The following is a 19,703-nucleotide window of genomic DNA, read 5'->3' as shown; positions in this document are numbered from 1 at the left end:
AAAGGTCAATAACCCAAAAGTTCTTATTGATGGCCTTTAACAGATCAGTGCAGGAAACTGTCTTTTGATGAGGTTACAGCCAATGTTAGTTAGTGTCTTAACTCTTAAAAAGGATGAATTATTCATTGAGGTTTTTCACCATGCCAAGAAATTGCAAATGTAATCACATATATAGGGAGTGCAGAATTATTAGGCAAATGAGTATTTTGTCCACATCATCCTCTTCATGCATGTTGTCTTACTCCAAGCCGTATAGGCTCGAAAGCCTACTACCAATTAAGCATATTAGGTGATGTGCATCTCTGTAATGAGAAGGGGTGTGGTCTAATGACATCAACACCCTATATCAGGTGTGCATAATTATTAGGCAACGTCCTTTCCTTTGGCAAAATGGGTCAAAAGAAGGACTTGACAGGCTCAGAAAAGTCAAAAATAGTGAGATATCTTGCAGAGGGATGCAGCAGTCTCAAAATTGCAGAACTTCTGCAGCGTGATCATCGAACAATCAAGCGTTTCATTCAAAATAGTCAACAGGGTCGCAAGAAGCGTGTGGAAAAACCAAGGCGCAAAATAACTGCCCATGAACTGAGAAAAGTCAAGCGTGCAGCTGCCAAGATGCCACTTGCCACCAGTTTGGCCATATTTCAGAGCTGCAACATCACTGGAGTGCCCAAAAGCACAAGGTGTGCAATACTCAGAGACATGGCCAAGGTAAGAAAGGCTGAAAGACGACCACCACTGAACAAGACACACAAGCTGAAACGTCAAGACTGGGCCAAGAAATATCTCAAGACTGGTTTTTCTAAGGTTTTATGGACTGATGAAATGAGAGTGAGTCTTGATGGGCCAGATGGATGGGCCCGTGGCTGGATTGGTAAAGGGCAGAGAGCTCCAGTCCGACTCAGACGCCAGCAAGGTGGAGGTGGAGTACTGGTTTGGGCTGGTATCATCAAAGATGAGCTTGTGGGGCCTTTTCGGGTTGAGGATGGAGTCAAGCTCAACTCCCAGTCCTACTGCCAGTTTCTGGAAGACACCTTCTTCAAGCAGTGGTACAGGAAGAAGTCTGCATCCTTCAAGAAAAACATGATTTTCATGCAGGACAATGCTCCATCACACGCGTCCAAGTACTCCACAGCGTGGCTGGCAAGAAAGGGTATAAAAGAAGAAAAACTAATGACATGGCCTCCTTGTTCACCTGATCTGAACCCCATTGAGAACCTGTGGTCCATCATCAAATGTGAGATTTACAAGGAGGGAAAACAGTACACCTCTCTGAACAGTGTCTGGGAGGCTGTGGTTGCTGCTGCACGCAATGTTGATGGTGAACAGATCAAAACACTGACAGGATCCATGGATGGCAGGCTTTTGAGTGTCCTTGCAAAGAAAGGTGGCTATATTGGTCGCTGATTTGTTTTTGAATGTCAGAAATGTATATTTGTGAATGTGGAGATGTTATATTGGTTTCACTGGTAAAAATAAATAATTGAAATGGGTATATATTTGTTTTTTGTTAAGTTGCCTAATAATTATGCACAGTAATAGTCACCTGCACACACAGATATCCCCCTAAAATAACTAAAACTAAAAACAAACTAAAAACTACTTCCAAAAACATTCAGCTTTGATATTAATGAGTTTTTTGGGTTCATTGAGAACATGGTTGTTGTTCAATAATAACATTATTCCTCAAAAATACAACTTGCCTAATAATTCTGCACTCCCTGTAGTTTTGGGGAGCAATATATTAGTGATTAGTAAAGTGCTTTTTTCTAAATGGATCCATAGATCTGTTGGGCAGAAAATGTATCTTCAAGGTGAATTTCATTCAACAAATCACAATGTCATTTTTTTTTCTTTTATTGCACCTTTTCTTTTTTAGCTTTATGGATTCATTCATTCAGAGTTGTGTAGGTATTAAGGATGATTATAAACAGAGACACTGACACTGAGCTCATTCTCAAATAAGCCACTCTTTGTGTCATTAAGTAACTCAATCAGGCTAACATCTCATTAGTTTTTAACAAGAGAACATAAAAAGGTAGGGATAGGTATCCATAAACTACCAGTTTATTCCATTATTGGCTCCAAAATGTGTGACAAACCAGCGGGAATTCTGTAGACATATCGGTCGATCCTGTATGAACGTTTTGCATCATTATTAGCAGCTGCAAATTGAGCAATCATGGAAAGTGCAGTCTTAGAGGCTATCAGACAGACTTATTCTCTCCACAATCCGGCTCGGCGGATTTTGTTTTCTGAGAATTGCAAATCATCTGCGGCCTCCTCTCCTCTTACTGGGCTTATTTAGAGGGCCTCGCTTCCCTCTCAGAATATCAAGCACGCAGTATCTGTTGAACAGTTTTGTAGTTGTTCTGATTGCTACATTATTTACCAAATGATTAAAAAAATACTAAACACATACCTGAACCTGCTCTTTCTTTGCCTTGCTGACAATGTGGCCATTTTAGAGTTAGACGTGTTGGATCTGACACTTTTTTGTTTGTTGTTTCTTACCAGGCATCACTGAGGTTTTTCACACTGTGACCAGATTCTTCTCCTGATCTTCACAGAGCAAAATGGAGAGTGCTGCCTTCCACAGAAACTCTTCATCATCTAACAGCTCAGCCAACACGGAGCTCTTGTCCCGGACTGGTTACACAATTCTGGCCGTTATCATGGGTGTGTTCTCTGCGGCAGGGATCATCCTCAATGTCGTGGTGATTGTGGTGACGGTGAAGCACAGACAGCTGAGGCAGCCACTCAGCTATGCCCTGGTTAACCTAGCTGTTTGTGACCTGGGCTGTGCTGTGTTTGGAGGCCTGCCCACCACAGTAACCAGCGCCATGGGATACTTCAACCTGGGACGTGTGGGCTGTGTGTTAGAAGCCTTTGCTGTTTCCTTTTTCGGTGAGTCTACTTTTTCTTTTTCCTCACATAAACAAAAGAAGAAATACCTTAATGTATTCTAGTACAAGTAAAAGTACCTCAAGTAAAACCACCTGAAGGGAATTTTGTTATTTTATGTAAGATTTGCAAAACTGCATCTGAATAAACAATCACAAAAACACAAGACTTCTGGAACAGTGTCCTTTGGACAGATAAGACTATATTTGACATGTCTGCATATATATTGCACAGTGGTGAAAACCAAATATAGCATATTGGCACAAACACTTCATACCAGCTGTTAATCACAGTGGTGAAGAGGTGATGATTTGTATTTGTTTTGCAGCTGTATACCAAAGCATTGTTGAGACAAATGTCAGTCTGACAGCTAAAGCTTGGCCACAATGTGGTCATGCCACAGATAAATGTGTCCAAGCACAGCAGCAAATCTACAACAGAATGGCTGAAAAAGAAACAAGTCGAGGTGCTGTAGTGACCTGGTCAAAGTCCAGACCTTGCTTAGTATTTCAAATGCACACAGTCTGTGGAAACTTTCATTTTCTCATGACTGCTTTTGAACTTTTTGAGCTTAAAAATAGTTACTTAAAATGAATTATTTAAGATATTTTGAAGGGAAGCTTTTGTTTTTAGTTACATTATGTACTGTATTTCATGTATTTATGTAAAATCTAATGTGGAAACTAAAATTTAAAACTATAGTTATTGTCATTGAATTAAGATTAGCATTTCTTCCTTGAAATGTAGCACTCAGGTATAGGACAGGTGTCTCAATAGTGCGCACAAATGCAACACTTGGAAAGCAAAAGTCATAAATTATTCTGTCTTTTCTTGCAGGTATAGCAAGTCTGTGCACAGTAGCAGTCATTTCTGTTGAACGCTACGTAGTGGTGTGTTATCCCATGGGTGTGGTCCTCTTCCAGACCAGGTACAGCAGTGACCATCAAGATCTCACTTGGGAATGTTCCTTGCTGTACCAAGCATGTCAGACACCATCTCTGTTGTCCTTAGGCATGCAGTTGCTGGAGTGGTACTGTCCTGGGTGTGGTCATTTGTGTGGAGCACTCCACCTCTGTTCGGGTGGGGAACTTTTGAGTTGGAGGGCGTCAAAACCTCCTGTGCTCCTAAATGGCATAGCCGTGATGTTGGGGACATGTCCTACATGATAATATTCTTCTTCCTTTGCTTTGCCTTGCCCTTTTCTGTCGTCATGGTTTCTTACTCGCGGCTTTTATGGACTCTCCGCCAGGTGAGCAACAAAGGCTGCGCACACCATATATTTTTGTTGATTGTACTGAAAACATAAAGGAGTCCTCTGCGCTTGAATTTTTTTCCTAGGTAACCAAGCTGCAGGTATCTGAAACAGGAAGCACAAGTCATGTAGAGGTGCAGGTGGCACGCATGATAGTAGTGATGGTGCTGGCCTTCCTAGTCACCTGGCTGCCATATGCTGCGCTTGCACTTGCTGTCATGATAGACTCCAGTCTATATGTTGACCCTGTCATCGCTACCATTCCTGTGTACTTTGCAAAAAGCAGCACTGTCTACAACCCCATCATATACATTTTCATGAACAGACAGGTAAGCTGGTTTGAAGTACACTTAAATTCACACATACAAACAAAGAAAAAGAGGAATTCAGGCTCATGCTGTATGTTCATGACCAACCATGATCGTGTGTTTCCAGTTTCGAGGCTACACTGTTGCTGCGGTTCTGTGTGGATGGGACCCCTGGTCCTCTGAGCCGCAAACATCTGAGAACGAGACCACAGTTCCGTTTTTCATCAAGACCCCCAAGAAAATTGTGCCTAAAAAATCTTTGGAATAGAAATGTGTAGAAATTATTATAGTCTCACTGTTCTCATTATCAACCTCTGCAATGTAGTGCAAGATGGTTTTCACAAATGTAAACAAAATATCAGAGAGTAAAAATGATGCAATGAGCAAGAAGGTTGCACAAATCTTATGTATTAAGGCATAAAAAATAACAGTAATAAAAGCAGCAGTAATAATAATAATAAAAAAAAGATTTCCCTGTTCAGGCAGGCTTCTTTCCTGTTGTCATAACCTTTAATGTATTCAGACAACAGCACAACATCTTTCTTGTCCTCTGTCATTGATATTGTAGATGCTGTCATTGCTTTTTATCTCTTTTAAAGAATAAAAATACAGTTACATTAATCAAGAATAGAGATTGCACAACTCACAGTTTGTTTACAGACATTATTTAAAAGATAAAAAGATAAAACCTCACATATGTGAGCAAAATAGCCTCTGTTTACCTCAGTCTGTCAGTCAGGACCTGAATTATCTCTCCTGGCTGAAACACTGGCACACTTTTTGGGTACGCCTCTTTTGCTTTCAGATGTGGTTTGATTTTTTTGTGGCATAGATTCAACATAGAGGAAACATTTCTCAGAGATTTTGGTCCATATTGACGTGATAATATCACACAGTTAATGCAGATTTGACAGCTGTACATCCATAATGCGAATTTCCCATCAGACCTCATCTTAAAGTTTCTCTGTTAGATTGAAACCATCTGAGTACAGTCAACTTGTCATGATCAAGAAACCAGTTTGATATGATCTGAGCTTTGTGACATGGTGTGAGCAGTAATCAGAAGATGAATACACTCAGACCCCAAGTTACACTGCCACTATGCACATCAGCTGTTGATACAAGGCAGGATGAATCAAGGTTTACATGTTGTTTCTGGCCCTGACACCTGAATGCTGCAGACGAAATCAAGACACATCAAACCAGACAAAGTCTTTCCAGTCAATTTTGGTGAACATGTGCAAACTGTAGCACCTGGTGTGGTTTCCCGCTGCTGTAGCCAATCTGCTTCAACGTTCAATGTGTTTTGTGCATTCAGAGACGCTCTTCAGCATGCCTTGGTATCTGAGTTACTGTTGCTTGTTCTTAGCTGGCAGAACAATCAGTTATTTAGGTTACTGTTGCCAGTTTGAAGCGACCTGTCCATTCTCCTCCTACATCTGGAATCAACAAGGTATTTTCTCCCAGAGAACTGCTGCTCACTCTCTTTTTTTGGACCACTCTCTGTCGACCCTAGAGATGGTTATGTACACAAATATCAGCAGCTTGTGAATTACTCTGACCAGCCCATCTGGTGCTTCATGCTACAATCAGAGTCACTTAAATCATTCTTCCCCCATTCTCATGCTCGGTTTAGCTTCAACAGGTCGTCTTGATCATGTCTACATGAATAATTGCATTGAGCCGCCGCTATGTGATTGGCTGATTAGATAGCTGCATTAACTAACAGTTAAATAGGTGTAGCTAACAAAGTGGACCTTAATTTTCACAATGAAGAAATACAGGCAAAAGCTAAACTAGAAATTTATGTTTTGCAGCAAACTGCTAAAACCCTGTGAAAGTAATAGTAAAGAACACTTGATAGTAACGTATATTCAAAAGATTTAAGACAAGAAAAAAGTAATTACATGATTTTTAATTTTTTATTAGGTATACACATCCTCTTTGCTTCTTAAGGTCTGTCCTTCTATATAACCTTTATGGCTTTCATTGATTGAAAAACATAAAATAAAATCAATCAAAATCATCAGTGTCTTGTACTCATTTTGCAACATGATACTTCATTTCAGCCTTTTGGATCCAGCATGTAGAACAGAAAACAACTAAACCTGTGATAAGTTATGTCACAGTTTGATCATTCACAGTCTCTCACGCCTTCCTAAATAAACACAAATGCAATCATACCCATCCTAGTACCATGGCTTTATTGATTACAGAAATATTGCTATGACTGAAGCCCCCCCCCCCAAAAAAAGCCAGAATGTTAATAGCTGTATCAAACCTGTACACTTTTGTATATACAGAGTGGGGGACCATCTATGTACATGCTACATACTGTCACACTCTGGGAAAATAAGTAGTCCTTCTGACAGTTACTGACATGTGATCATTTTCTGAATCAGTTTTATAAAAAATTAAGAAAGATGCAGAAATGACCCTGTCAGTGCCCGAGGTACAGGAAAATCCAAACTAAAATCACAGGCCATCTCACAGATACAGTACATGTTAACATGTCAGCAGATTTGGGTGTGTGAAACAGTTGTGTGCTTGAACACCTGGTGCTTGGAGGACTTACTTTGGTCCTATTTTTCTTTTGTTGTTGTTGTTTTATGGCAGCCTGTAATAATAACAGCATGAAACAACAGTGTGTCTGAGCGCTTCAAGTCCTGTTAAATACTCAGCCCAGTTAGACGCGCTACATGACAGTTTCTGCTGTATTATACACGTATTGGATAAGTCAGATTTGTCATTCAAACTATCTAGTCCCAGTGCTGCCTGCACATCACACTTCTGTCTTCGTGTACGGTCTCCAGATGGTAAGGTGGTGTTTGGTGTAGAGATCACGCGATAAGGTCATAATGTCTCATGCAAAATTTAAAGGAGGTATTCCTTCTTCAGCAGCAGCTATTTCATATACCAATTAAAACCACTGGTGTTCAATACAGAAACATGCTTAGAGAGATGGCAAGAATAGACTTGGGTAAGTTAGTCTCTTAACATCAACATCTGGGTCAAATAAACAAAGAACGAGTGACAGAAATCGACAGGTTGATGCTGATAAATTGTACCTTGCATACAATTTAAGCCAGCTTTGCAAAGGGTTTCAGGCCACTTCTATCAGGGATGAAACATACAAGACCATCTGTACCTAACACAGCATCCACAAAACAACACAAGGAATAAGTCCTGAGCTCAAGGAATGTGCAACACGTCCCCAGCCAGTCACCTACTGTAAAGACTGAGAACAGCATCCTGGAATTATCTTTGCTTCTGACAAGTAACACATATGATCATATATACAACTTAAAAAAATACATAGAGTTGGGATGGAAAAAGTGGGGATGTTGGATGATCCACTCATGATTTAAAGAGGTAAAATTGGGTGCAAATACGAGGTGTGATCAAAATGTTCTGAGAACCTGTGCATAAAAATCAAACGTCTTACCAGAATAAAATCTACCAATACAGGTCATGGCATGTGCAATCAGCTTCCATCGCAGCTCTTGTTTTTTGATCGCTCCACTGAAGTCTCGTTCTGACCACACAGTGTGCACTCTGAGATTGCACCATGGACTAAAAACTTCTAATAGAAAATATAAACTTCTGTTTCAAACTGACACGGATTTTGTGCAAAGGATCAACCCTGATGATGAGACCCGGGTCTTCAGCTTTTACCAAGGAGTGTTCTGAAGGCAGCGTGTCAGAGAAGGAGTGAGACTGGGAGTTTCCTATTGTAATGTTCTACTGTAACGTCCTGAGGAGCCTGATGGGGAATCCATCTGAACTGCAGTGCATACCAGTGTACCATCACGTCTTGCTAACCAGCACAATCGCCATGGATGAAGGGTCGTCGCTTTAAGGAGATCCGGCATGAATCATGGAGGCACAGGTATGGGGCTAACAGAACTGGGCTTCCGGTGAGACAGCTTCCTGTGCACCTCTGCACTGCGCTGAAAGCGGTCCAACGCGAGATTGGCCCTCTTTGGGTTTTTATGGACATGTCCTCAGGACTTTTTGATCACATCTTGTAGAAGAGCTCAACATTAATACCTGCACATCAGACAACAAATCCGGACAACTTCTGAGTCAAGGCAAAAGAGGAGGGAGGTGTCTAATAATAAGCAGGTTAGGATTTGTACACTTTTACCTCTCTGTCCTTCAACGATAACTTCCTCGTGTATAGAAACAGGAGCATCTTGTAGCGTAGTGTTCTTTACAGCATATAAGAACGTGACAAATATAATTCATGTCTACTACTAGTATGTGGATTGCTGAGTGTTTTTAACTGCAGTAATGATTTGTGCAATATATCTGTCCATGGGTGGTGAAACTGTTTTTTTTGTTGTTTTTTTGGTTTATCTGTTTGGGTCTTCTTCATTTCAATATCACTGGTGTGTACTTGATGAGGTATCATAATGACAGCCACCCGGACCGCTAATGAACAATAAGGTGCAAAAATCTACCTCTGTAAACTCCAAAGATCTACACACTTTCAAGTGAGCATCAGCATGTGAGTGTGTTTTTAAGAGAAAAGAGAAAGACGGACAATGACAGAAAAGCAGAGACTGGTTGCATTTAAGGGTTATGTAATAAAGGGCTGAGAGATCAGGTGAGGGTTTAGAGTTGAGGTGCAATATTTAGAGTTTGGATTCAGGCTGAGGTGCGGCATGAAAAAGCTTCTAGTTCTACAGCTCAGTCTCTTTATATACAGCAATAGTCTGAAAGAAAAAACCATGGAAGAGAAAGTCGGGGTTCCAGCTTTCTCTTTCTTTTCATTCAAGTCCATTCGAGACTCCTTCGTCCTCAAACAGCAAGGTCTGTTTTAAAACCAGCTCACATCCTGAACACTGCCCCATACTGGGCAGCAGTAGTAGCAGCAGCAAGGAGATTCATATACTCTCCGACTTTTCTTCCAGCATCACACACATTTTTTTTTCTCTTTTTTATGTTTGGGTTCGAGCTGAGTCTTTATTTTTAAGAATGAAATCTTCAGCCTTAGTTTTGTGTGGGTTTGTTGTCATTTTGCAGTGTGTGTGTGTCTGTGTGTGTCTTTTTTTTCCTGTCAGTATGTATTTATGTGGCAGGGTGCGTGTGTGTCACTCCTTCAGTGTGTAGGCGGCAGGGTCAGTGGATGTATGTCTGACAGACAAGCTCCACGTGTCACTGTCCTCCTCATCTCATCGCCGGCACTAAAACAGCACACTCTGCCTCCTGCTCTTCCCTTGGGCTGAGAGAGAGACAGAAGAAGACAGGGGAGAGAGAGAGGGAACGATGTGAAAAACAAATAAACAAACAAACATTTGGATGTGATTTGGACACTCAAACATTGTAAATTTCACTCCATGCCAGCGACACAATAAATTCAGTTGGGTCCAGAAACACTGGACACACTTTCATGAACGCTGCAGCAATTTGTTTCAGTGTGATTAATCACACAACTTAAACTTAACCAACTAGTCAATCAGTCTAGAAAACATCACAAAACAGTGAACAGTATCTGTGTTACACCTTTCAATCACTAGTTGATAAACATTAATATTTTACTAGATTGCAAACCTACCAATCATCCAGTCATTTTCTCTGCATTGACCACTCGACTGACAAGTTTTCTAGGGGCTTGATGTGAATCCTGTTAGGTTCAGTGAGGGTGTATGTGTGCTGGAAATGCCTGGCTCAATGTGACAAACCCATCTTCATTGACCTTGCTTTGTGTACATAGGGCACATAGTTGCTGCTAATGACACTTCTCTACTGGAAACTTGAAGAAATATAATGAAATTAAAAAGAGCAGTTTGCGTAATGCTGCTTAAGCTAAATCACACTTACCAAAAGTATAACATACAGCACAGTAAAGCACTCAAATCCATGCTAATTTAAAAAGACTTTTGCACACAAAAGTCAAACAAACCCACAGCACAAAAGCCTCACTTACAGACGCTACATCTCTCGCTGCAGAAATCTAAACAGGACTGGAAAAAAACAAAAAAATCTAATGACCCCCTGTCCTCAGATCACATTCTTTGCTCTTATGAACAAACTGTTGCCCCTTTGATTCCCTCACATGAATATTAGGAGTGGCTTGCTCTGAGAAAAAAAAGGGGATTAGTGAAGTGAAATCTGAAGAATGCTTGTGGGAACAGGCTTGAATATGAAGAGGAACCAACAAAACACAGACATGAAGAAACAGCTAATAAATAATATGTTGTTTTAGTTGACAGGGTGCAGGGAGGGAAGATGGATATAATTAAATGCAATTCAGGAATGGTCTTATATAAAGTGGTGTTTGCAGCAAAGGAGCGGTGCTGACAGAGAAGAAGAAAAAAAGGCCCGGTGGCAGCCAAACAAAAAAAAGAAAGCGAGAGCGAGATTACTGACACATGAAAGAGACTGTATTTACCAGAACAGTAGGGCCACTCAGCCAGTGGAAGTAGAGGAGAGATTGTGACTCTGAGCCCTGGGATTGGCTGCCTCTCTCTGGAAGTACTGCGAGGGTGCGGAGCCTAGCTTATTGGCCATCGCTTTTTTGGGTTAGGGAGAAGGGGGGGAGGTTGGGAATATTGAGGTGTTACGGAAGAGTTGGAGTAGGGTACACAAGGGAGATTAGAGAAAGGATTAAGGAAAAGATGAGCAGTGCAGAAGAAGAGAGGATGGGCACCAAAGAGAAGGGACAGTTTATCAGAACATGACAGCGAGGCAACACAAGCAGAAAAACAAAGATACACACACACAGACTGTGATAAGGACAGAAACTGTGAAACAAATCGAAGCAAATGTTGAAGGGTTAGGGTTAATGTACAGAGACTCGGACAAAGGCAACTCTCCCCAGCTGCATTTCAGCAGCCATGTATACAAGGTTTGGTGGACTGGTTTGTTTACATGTGACGGGACTTCAGGAAAGCTAAACATACTCTAAAATGGATCTAAGGCCACATTCACGTTGCTGTACTGCTGTACTTGAAGCTGACTTAAATGCTAACGCTAGCATGGCAACCAGATCACAGTGATGTGAAGTCTTTTTAGAAAGTGTGTACATTATTGTACTTTATTGAGCCCCGTGGGGAAATTGCTCTCTGCATTTAACCCATTCACTCAGTGAAGCAGTGGGCAGCCATTGGGCGCCCGGGGAGCAGTGTGTAGGGACGGTACCTTGCTCAGGGGTACCTCAGGGTAGCTGTTAAGGGGAATCGAACCCCCGACCTTCCGATCATGGGGCAACCACTCTACCTACTGAGCTATCCCTGCCCTTATGTCAGTCACAGATAAAACTAGATTGTGCTATTTGCTTCCACTATTCGTGAATTTAATATTGCTTCTGAGTGAATGGCATTGTGCGATGTTAATACTGGAACTGGGGGATCTGTGTGTGGTGAAGGCTGAACCTGGTAATAGACCACACAGTGGCATGAGAAACGACAAAAAGCAAACACTTAGAGGAAGAGCGAGAAGAGGAGGAAGACAGGGAGCAAGTCCTATCCTGTATCATACTTTTATCGAGGATTCCTGATTTCTCTCATTTCATCCCTTCCTTCTTTTTCTTTTTAAATCTTGAGCACTTACATGACTCTGGGTAGACTGAGGATCTCTTTCCGGGATCTTTCTGGAGTTGAATCCCTTTTACAGAGAAGATGGATGCAGCTAAAAAAGAAAAACAAAAGAAAAACAAGCAACAAAGGTTATGTGGGACAGTGTTTGTGCAATTAATGTGGATATTCAAGTCAAATGCATGTACTCACTGTCAGCCAGAGTCTGAACCTGTTCTCCAAGACATTTGAAATAAGAGTGTTTGAGAGCATCCTCAGCCAATATCCGCTTCTTTGCTTCAAACTAGGGACACATAAAGACAAAATCATTATGGTGTACATGATCTGTAAACAGCAGATAATTGTAATTAATTATGTTCTTTACCTGTAAGAGTTTTGAGAGCAAGTCATGACCTTCATTGTCTATCCTGTGTGACAGAAAGCAGAGAAAAAAATTAAGAGCGGATGGAAAGAACCGAGAGGAGTGGCAGTGAGATCAAAAGCTGCGCAGGAATCTGGTGTTCCCACTGTTTCCAAATGGTCATTACGTTTTCCTCCAGAAAATGAATCTTAATCTGCACATGCAGGCCTCCACTAGATCTTTATACCTGGGTGCGTGGTTCACAAGGGGCTCTGCGTGGTAGCGGGGAAAATTGTATGTCTTAAACTCTTCACTGGTGGTGATACCAGGCCAAGTCTCTTCTGTGGGAGTACCTGGAGAAGACAAAGAGCATAATTTAATACAGGGAGTGCAGAATTATTAGGCAAGTTGTATTTTTGAGGAATAATGTTATTATTGAACAACAACCATGTTCTCAATGAACCCAAAAAACTCATTAATATCAAAGCTGAATGTTTGTGGAAGTAGTTTTTAGTTTGTTTTTAGTTTTAGTTATTTTAGGGGGATATCTGTGTGTGCAGGTGACTATTACTGTGCATAATTATTAGGCAACTTAACAAAAAACAAATATATACCCATTTCAATTATTTATTTTTACCAGTGAAACCAATATAACATCTCCACATTCACAAATATACATTTCTGACATTCAAAAACAAAACAAAAACAAATCAGCGACCAATATAGCCACCTTTCTTTGCAAGGACACTCAAAAGCCTGCCATCCATGGATTCTGTCAGTGTTTTGATCTGTTCACCATCAACATTGCGTGCAGCAGCAACCACAGCCTCCCAGACACTGTTCAGAGAGGTGTACTGTTTTCCCTCCTTGTAAATCTCACATTTGATGATGGACCACAGGTTCTCAATGGGGTTCAGATCAGGTGAACAAGGAGGCCATGTCATTAGTTTTTCTTCTTTTATACCCTTTCTTGCCAGCCACGCTGTGGAGTACTTGGACGCGTGTGACGGAGCATTGTCCTGCATGAAAATCATGTTTTTCTTGAAGGATGCAGACTTCTTCCTGTACCACTGCTTGAAGAAGGTGTCTTCCAGAAACTGGCAGTAGGACTGGGAGTTGAGCTTGACTCCATCCTCAACCCGAAAAGGCCCCACAAGCTCATCTTTGATGATACCAGCCCAAACCAGTACTCCACCTCCACCTTGCTGGCGTCGGACTGGAGCTCTCTGCCCTTTACCAATCCAGCCACGGGCCCATCCATCTGGCCCATCAAGACTCACTCTCATTTCATCAGTCCATAAAACCTTAGAAAAACCAGTCTTGAGATATTTCTTGGCCCAGTCTTGACGTTTCAGCTTGTGTGTCTTGTTCAGTGGTGGTCGTCTTTCAGCCTTTCTTACCTTGGCCATGTCTCTGAGTATTGCACACCTTGTGCTTTTGGGCACTCCAGTGATGTTGCAGCTCTGAAATATGGCCAAACTGGTGGCAAGTGGCATCTTGGCAGCTGCACGCTTGACTTTTCTCAGTTCATGGGCAGTTATTTGGCGCCTTGGTTTTTCCACACGCTTCTTGCGACCCTGTTGACTATTTTGAATGAAACGCTTGATTGTTCGATGATCACGCTTCAGGAGCTTTGCAATTTTGAGACTGCTGCATCCCTCTGCAAGATCCATCCATCCATCCATCTTCATCCGCTTTGTCCGGGGCCGGGTCGCGGGGGCAGCAGCCTAAGCAAAGAGGCCCAGACCTCCCTCTCCCCAGCCACCTCCTCCAGCTTATCCGGGGGAACACCAAGGCGTTCCCAGGCCAGCCGAGAGATGTAATCTCTCCAGCGTGTCCTGGGTCTGCCCCGGGGCCTCCTCCCGGTGGGACATGCCTGGAACACCTCACCCAGGAGGCGCCCAGGGGGCATCCTTGTCAGATGCCCGAACCACCTCAGCTGGCTCCTTTCGATGTGGAGCAGCAGCTGCTCTACTCTGAGCCCCTCCCGGATGGCCGAACTTCTCACCCTATCTCTAAGGGAGAGGCCAGCCACCCTTCGGAGGAAGCTCATTTCCGCCGCTTGTATCCGCGATCTCGTTCTTTCGGTCACTACCCACAGCTCGTGGCCATAGGTGAGGGTAGGGACGTAGATCGACCGGTAAATTGAGAGCTTCGCTTTTACACTCAGCTCCCTCTTCACCACGACGGACCGGTGCAGCGTCCGCATTACTGCAGCTGCAGCCCCAATCCGTCTGTCGATCTCCGGCTCCCTTCTCCCATCACTCGTGAACAAGACCCCGAGATACTTGAACTCCTCCACTTGGGGCAGGAACTCATCCCCGACCCGGAGTGGGCACTCCACCCTTTTCCGGCTGCAAGATATCTCACTATTTTTGACTTTTCTGAGCCTGTCAAGTCCTTCTTTTGACCCATTTTGCCAAAGGAAAGGACGTTGCCTAATAATTATGCACACCTGATATAGGGTGTTGATGTCATTAGACCACACCCCTTCTCATTACAGAGATGCACATCACCTAATATGCTTAATTGGTAGTAGGCTTTCGAGCCTATACAGCTTGGAGTAAGACAACATGCATGAAGAGGATGATGTGGACAAAATACTCATTTGCCTAATAATTCTGCACTCCCTGTATACACATGCACACAGTGTACACGCACACATAAAAGCAAATGCTCATCCAAATTCCATTGGTGTCTCACCAAGGATGCGGAATATGAGATGAAGCTCATCCTCCACAGTTGATCCAGGGAAGAGAGGTCTGCCTGTGATCATTTCATAGAATATGCAGCCCACACCCCTGGAAGAACGACAATAAAGTAGTACAAAATTATAGTGTTTTAGTCATCTATTATGCAGATTCAGGCTGCCAGGGGATGTAAAACTATAAACGAGTTGCAAAGTGGTTGTTTTTATCTAATGCATAAAGCAAAAGATTTTTAAAAATCTAACTTTCTCCAATTCTATACATAAATATGAAAAAAGAACCTTTTTAATCAAATTCTACAATGTTTATGTCCTAACATCCATACAAAGTATTTAAATGCTGATGAAAGACAAAAGAAACAACTCTACTGGTACCTCAGAAGTGACAGCTGCACAAACAATGAAAATGGGCAGTATTGATAAATGTGTCCACTCACCACATGTCAATGGGTGTAGAGTACTCAGTGGAGCCCAGCAGCACATCTGGTGGTCGGTACCATAATGTCACAACTTCATTTGAGTAGGTCTTCGTAGGGACCGACTTAGCTCGAGCCAAACCTGATTTTAAATAGTGAGACTAGTTCATAAAAATACAGTTTTGTAATGTGGGCCACCACCTGTGAACCTGTGAGAAGATGTCTTATCCAAACTCTGTAACAGCTTTTCAACTTTGCATAGTGTCGTAGTTGATGAATTTTAAAGTTTTGTGTTCTATGACATAGATCAATTCTTGTTACATTTTTTAACTTTACATATTTACTGTTTATTTTTATAAAGTACAAAGCTTGCTATGCACAAGGATGGGCCTTTAAATTGCATAAAAATGCATTAAATATAATGAATACATACATTAAGGAGAACAGAAACTCAAAATACAGAAAGGCAAAATAGTATCAGGCACAAATAAGATACACAATACCTGAAAAAAGATCATGCATAAAGCTAGCTTCCATATGAAGTGATATGGAATTAATGAAATATCATGTTACAACTTTTACCAAAGGAGGGGAGTGTTGGGTAATTACTCCAAACTATGTTGTTTTGAGTAGCATGACCTTTAGGAGTTGCTAGTGGGACTCGTACTTGTTTGGGTTAGGGTGTATATAAAAGGCTACTGGGTTCTAAAAAACACACACACACTTATCTCACTCTGATGGATCCATGTTGCGTAAAAATACTTAAACATGTGGACTGGAGGAGGATTGATCCATCCTCCTCCACTCCACACGTTTAAGTATCCTTGTCCACATGTTTTTTGAGCCTATCTTTGAAAACTGAAATAATCAAAATGAGGCAAAAATAATATTTTAAGTAATTAGCTTGTGAGAACCTTAGAAAACTAAGCAATAAAGGAACTTTCAGCATATTATACAAAACTATCTGCCCTTTAAGTTAATGACAAAGGTGACATACCAAAGTCTGCCAGTTTGAGCTCTCCTTTTTCATTGATGAGCAGGTTCTGGGGTTTCAGGTCTCTATGGAGGACCTTCCTCCTGTGGCAGTACGCCAGACCTCTTAAAAGCTGAAATAAGAAGATCTGATGTGGAGAGAAGAGGATGTAAACAACACAATCAGCCACCAGACACATTTCCATTTTTCAATACTGACCGCTTGTAATACTCTAGATTACCTTAACGTTGTGAACGCTCATGATGCTCCCACAGTCGTCCATATATTGCTTCAGGTCTTTTTCCTGATGAGAAAGAAAGAAAGTGCTTATCTGTAGTTTCTGGTTTCATGTAACTCACACATTAAAAACAAAGTGACACTCACCAGATACTCAAACACGAGTGTTAGGCACTTGTCAGTGTGGATAATGTCATGGAGAGTGACAATATTGGCGTGCTTCAAGTCTTTCAGTAGAGACACTGGAGGAGAAGACAGATTAGACACTGTCAGTCAAACAGAGACAAGCTGTGAGACGTAACACGGCTCATACTTCAGTCACAGCCCGTGGCGCTACAAGACACTTTGTCAAGTTTTTGTCTGTATGTACAAGTGTGCCATGTTGACTTTGGAGGTGTGTGCTTCCAAATCACAACTGTTTGTCAGTACCTTCTCGGATAGCGGTGCAGGGCGCGCCCTCCTCGTGCTCTAGGCGGATCTCTTTCAGGGCGACCAAGTTATCTGTTAACTTACTTCGCCCCTTAAATACTGTCGCATAGGTCCCCTGCAGAGATGTAAAAAAAAAAACAGTAAATGAATGAATAAAATACAGTGGATGAACACTTTGTTTGCATTGCGTTGCTTCTGCTGGTGGCTCTTTATTGACCTCACCTCTCCTAGTTTGTCCAGTTTGATGTAGGTTTCAAGTTTCCCAAAGCCGATCTCAGACTGTGGAGGACAGAGAGAAGGCGTTTGAGGAGGCTGGCAATGACAGGTCAAATCTTGCTTTTGCACAGCCTGATCGGATACTGCATCATATTTAATTTAACTGTCAGCCTCACTACTTTTGAAATCTCTCCGACAATTGCAGGTTTCTGAGTCACCAGGCCTTTTTTTATCCTGTAATGTGTACAAATTACAGGGCTGCTTGAGCAATTTTTAGGATTATTCTGTATTTTTGAGTGTGATTCATCTTGAACAACAGTCTGCAGACATAATATTTTCAAAAGGAAAAGGACAAAAATATCAACATTTATCTAGAAATCTGCATCTCTTCAAAGGTTCTTTAACTGTCATTACTGGGAAGGTGTGACGTAATTTACAGATGCACATATACTGTTTGGCCACAAGGTGTCAGTGTAGCAAAGATAATCAAATATGGCAACTACGTTTTTATATCTAAACATTTTTATAGACTATAAAGATGTGGAAGGTAAACACTGCAGAGTGATAACTGAAATAAACCTGAGCTCAGTTATACATGGTTAGCTGTATAATGTATGTGGCTCCTGGGTTTTGAAGTCATGAATTATGGATGGATGTCGCTATATAAAGCTGTGATGCCCACAGGTCTGTCAGGGTTTATGCCTGTCACTTGTTTCTCACTTTTCCTCAATAATTTGTCTAATTGTGTGACGTTTCCTTTACATTCATTATAATGAACACACTCAACCCTCTTAATTTAGTCTGTCCCATCGTGACAATCGTACAAAGTCCCAGGCCAATGCATGTACGTATGCGTGTGCGAGGGAGGGGGAGGGTCTCCGGTGACCAAGTTAGCTGTTGAAGCATGTGATGTCTTTAAAGGCATGCCTAGAAAAAACACATCTGAATAAGCTCGGATACAAGATGGCATACTTACACACTGAGACAAGTGAGTGTGGACATGGGTAAGCAGGAGTTTAAATGTGCAGAAGTTGTTAATTAACTGACACATTCTTATTTGTGTATTTAAATCAGTGCTTTTATTTGTTACACGTCAATTTCAGCCCTTCAAACTCACAAAAAAGATGAAAGAAACACATCAATCAGAGTAGATATATGAGCTTTTATGTAAAGCAGGGGCATGTACTTTATAATACTCAGCACTGGAGCCCCCCAGGGGTGTGTTCTGAGCCCCCTGCTGTACTCTTTGTACACATATGACTGTGTGGCCACTACCAGCTCCACCACCATCATCAAGTTTGCTGACGACACCGTCGTGGTGGGCCTGATCTCTGATAACAACGAGACGGCCTACCTGAAGGAGATTAGGAATCTGGAGAACTGGTGCCAGAGGAACAACCTCCTTCTAAACGTCAGTAAGACAAAGGAGCTGATAGTGGACTTCAGCACTAAGCAGGAGAGGAACTACCAGACCCCCGTCATCAACGAGTGCCCAGTGGAGAGAGTGGACAGCTTCAAATACCTCGGAGTTCACATCACGCAGGACCTGTCATGGTCCTGTCACATCAACACCGTGGTGAAAAAGGCCCGACAGCGTCTCTACCACCTCAGACGCTTGAGAGACTTCCAACTGCCCTCCAAGGTGCTCAGGAACTGTTACTCGTGCACCATAGAGAGCATCCTGGCGGGAAACATCTTAACCTGGTTCGGGAACAGCACCATGCAGGACAGACGAGCTCTACAGAGGGTTGTGCGGTCAGCTGAGCGCACCATCCGCTCCGAGCTCCCTGACCTGCACTCAATCTACAGCAGGCGGTGCTGGACCAAGGCCAGGAAGATCGTGAAGGACCTCAGCCATCCCAACAACAGACTGTTCTCTCTGTTGAGGTCAGGAAAGCGATTCCGCTCCCTGAAGACCAACACAGAGAGACTGAGGAGGAGCTTCTTCCCGCAGGCGATACGGTCTCTCAATCACACCACCACACAGTACTGACCCACACATATGGTTCTTACACACACACTGGACTTTCTGGACTTTGGTTTTGCACAACACTGGTCACTATATTCTTCATTTCCGGTTAATACTTGTACAGCTGCTGTTATTGTGTATATATTTATTTATATTTAGATTTCTTCATACATTCTTATATAGTTCTATATTGTGTATTTTGTTGTACAGTTATTTTATTTTCAACTTTAATTTATATATTTTATCTTATTCTTCCCAGTTAAATTTACCCTTCATTCTAATTTGTGTTGTACAGTTATTTCATTTTTAACCTTAATTTATATTTTATTCCCTCCTAGTTAAATTTACCCTTTTTAATTTTTCATATTTATTTCCTATCTTATTCATAGCCTTTCCTTTTTTTGTTTTCTT

The 19,703-nt window shown here is 41.9% G+C and overlaps 2 protein-coding genes across 4 annotated transcripts in view; one reads left to right on the top strand and one right to left on the bottom strand.

Annotated features, from left to right (window-relative positions):
• Nucleotides 1-2,576: 2,576 nt before the first annotated feature.
• Nucleotides 2,577-4,732, top strand: parapinopsina (parapinopsin a; the record flags this gene model as incomplete). The annotated part of the gene is made up of 5 exons (XM_080899075.1): nt 2,577-2,907; nt 3,742-3,832; nt 3,916-4,153; nt 4,243-4,485; nt 4,592-4,732. The coding sequence occupies 5 exons, from the start codon at nt 2,577-2,579 to the stop codon at nt 4,730-4,732; spliced, it is 1,044 nt and encodes a 347-aa protein (XP_080755201.1).
• A 3,130-nt stretch (nt 4,733-7,862) lies between these two features.
• LOC308407521 (cyclin-dependent kinase 17-like) overlaps nt 7,863-19,703 on the bottom strand; it is a 43,487-nt gene continuing 31,646 nt past the window's right edge. For all 3 annotated transcript variants that reach the window (XM_080899201.1, XM_080899203.1, XM_080899202.1), the window contains 12 exons: nt 17,330-17,386; nt 17,108-17,222; nt 16,826-16,920; nt 16,683-16,745; nt 16,466-16,589; nt 15,490-15,610; nt 15,049-15,146; nt 12,593-12,698; nt 12,370-12,412; nt 12,198-12,288; nt 12,022-12,099; nt 7,863-9,691 (listed from right to left, as the gene is read on the bottom strand). In XM_080899201.1, the coding sequence (XP_080755327.1) occupies nt 9,654-9,691; nt 12,022-12,099; nt 12,198-12,288; nt 12,370-12,412; nt 12,593-12,698; nt 15,049-15,146; nt 15,490-15,610; nt 16,466-16,589; nt 16,683-16,745; nt 16,826-16,920; nt 17,108-17,222; nt 17,330-17,386 (1,029 nt within the window). In that variant the 3' untranslated portion in view covers nt 7,863-9,653. The remainder of the gene's footprint in view (nt 9,692-12,021; nt 12,100-12,197; nt 12,289-12,369; nt 12,413-12,592; nt 12,699-15,048; nt 15,147-15,489; nt 15,611-16,465; nt 16,590-16,682; nt 16,746-16,825; nt 16,921-17,107; nt 17,223-17,329; nt 17,387-19,703) is intronic.

This window comes from Rhamphochromis sp. 'chilingali', assembly GCF_963969265.1.
Source record: "Rhamphochromis sp. 'chilingali' genome assembly, chromosome: 12".
Classification (NCBI taxonomy): Eukaryota; Metazoa; Chordata; class Actinopteri; order Cichliformes; family Cichlidae; genus Rhamphochromis; species Rhamphochromis sp. 'chilingali'.
Note: the sequence above shows the minus strand (reverse complement) of the source record. Positions and strands in the feature narration are given on the sequence as shown.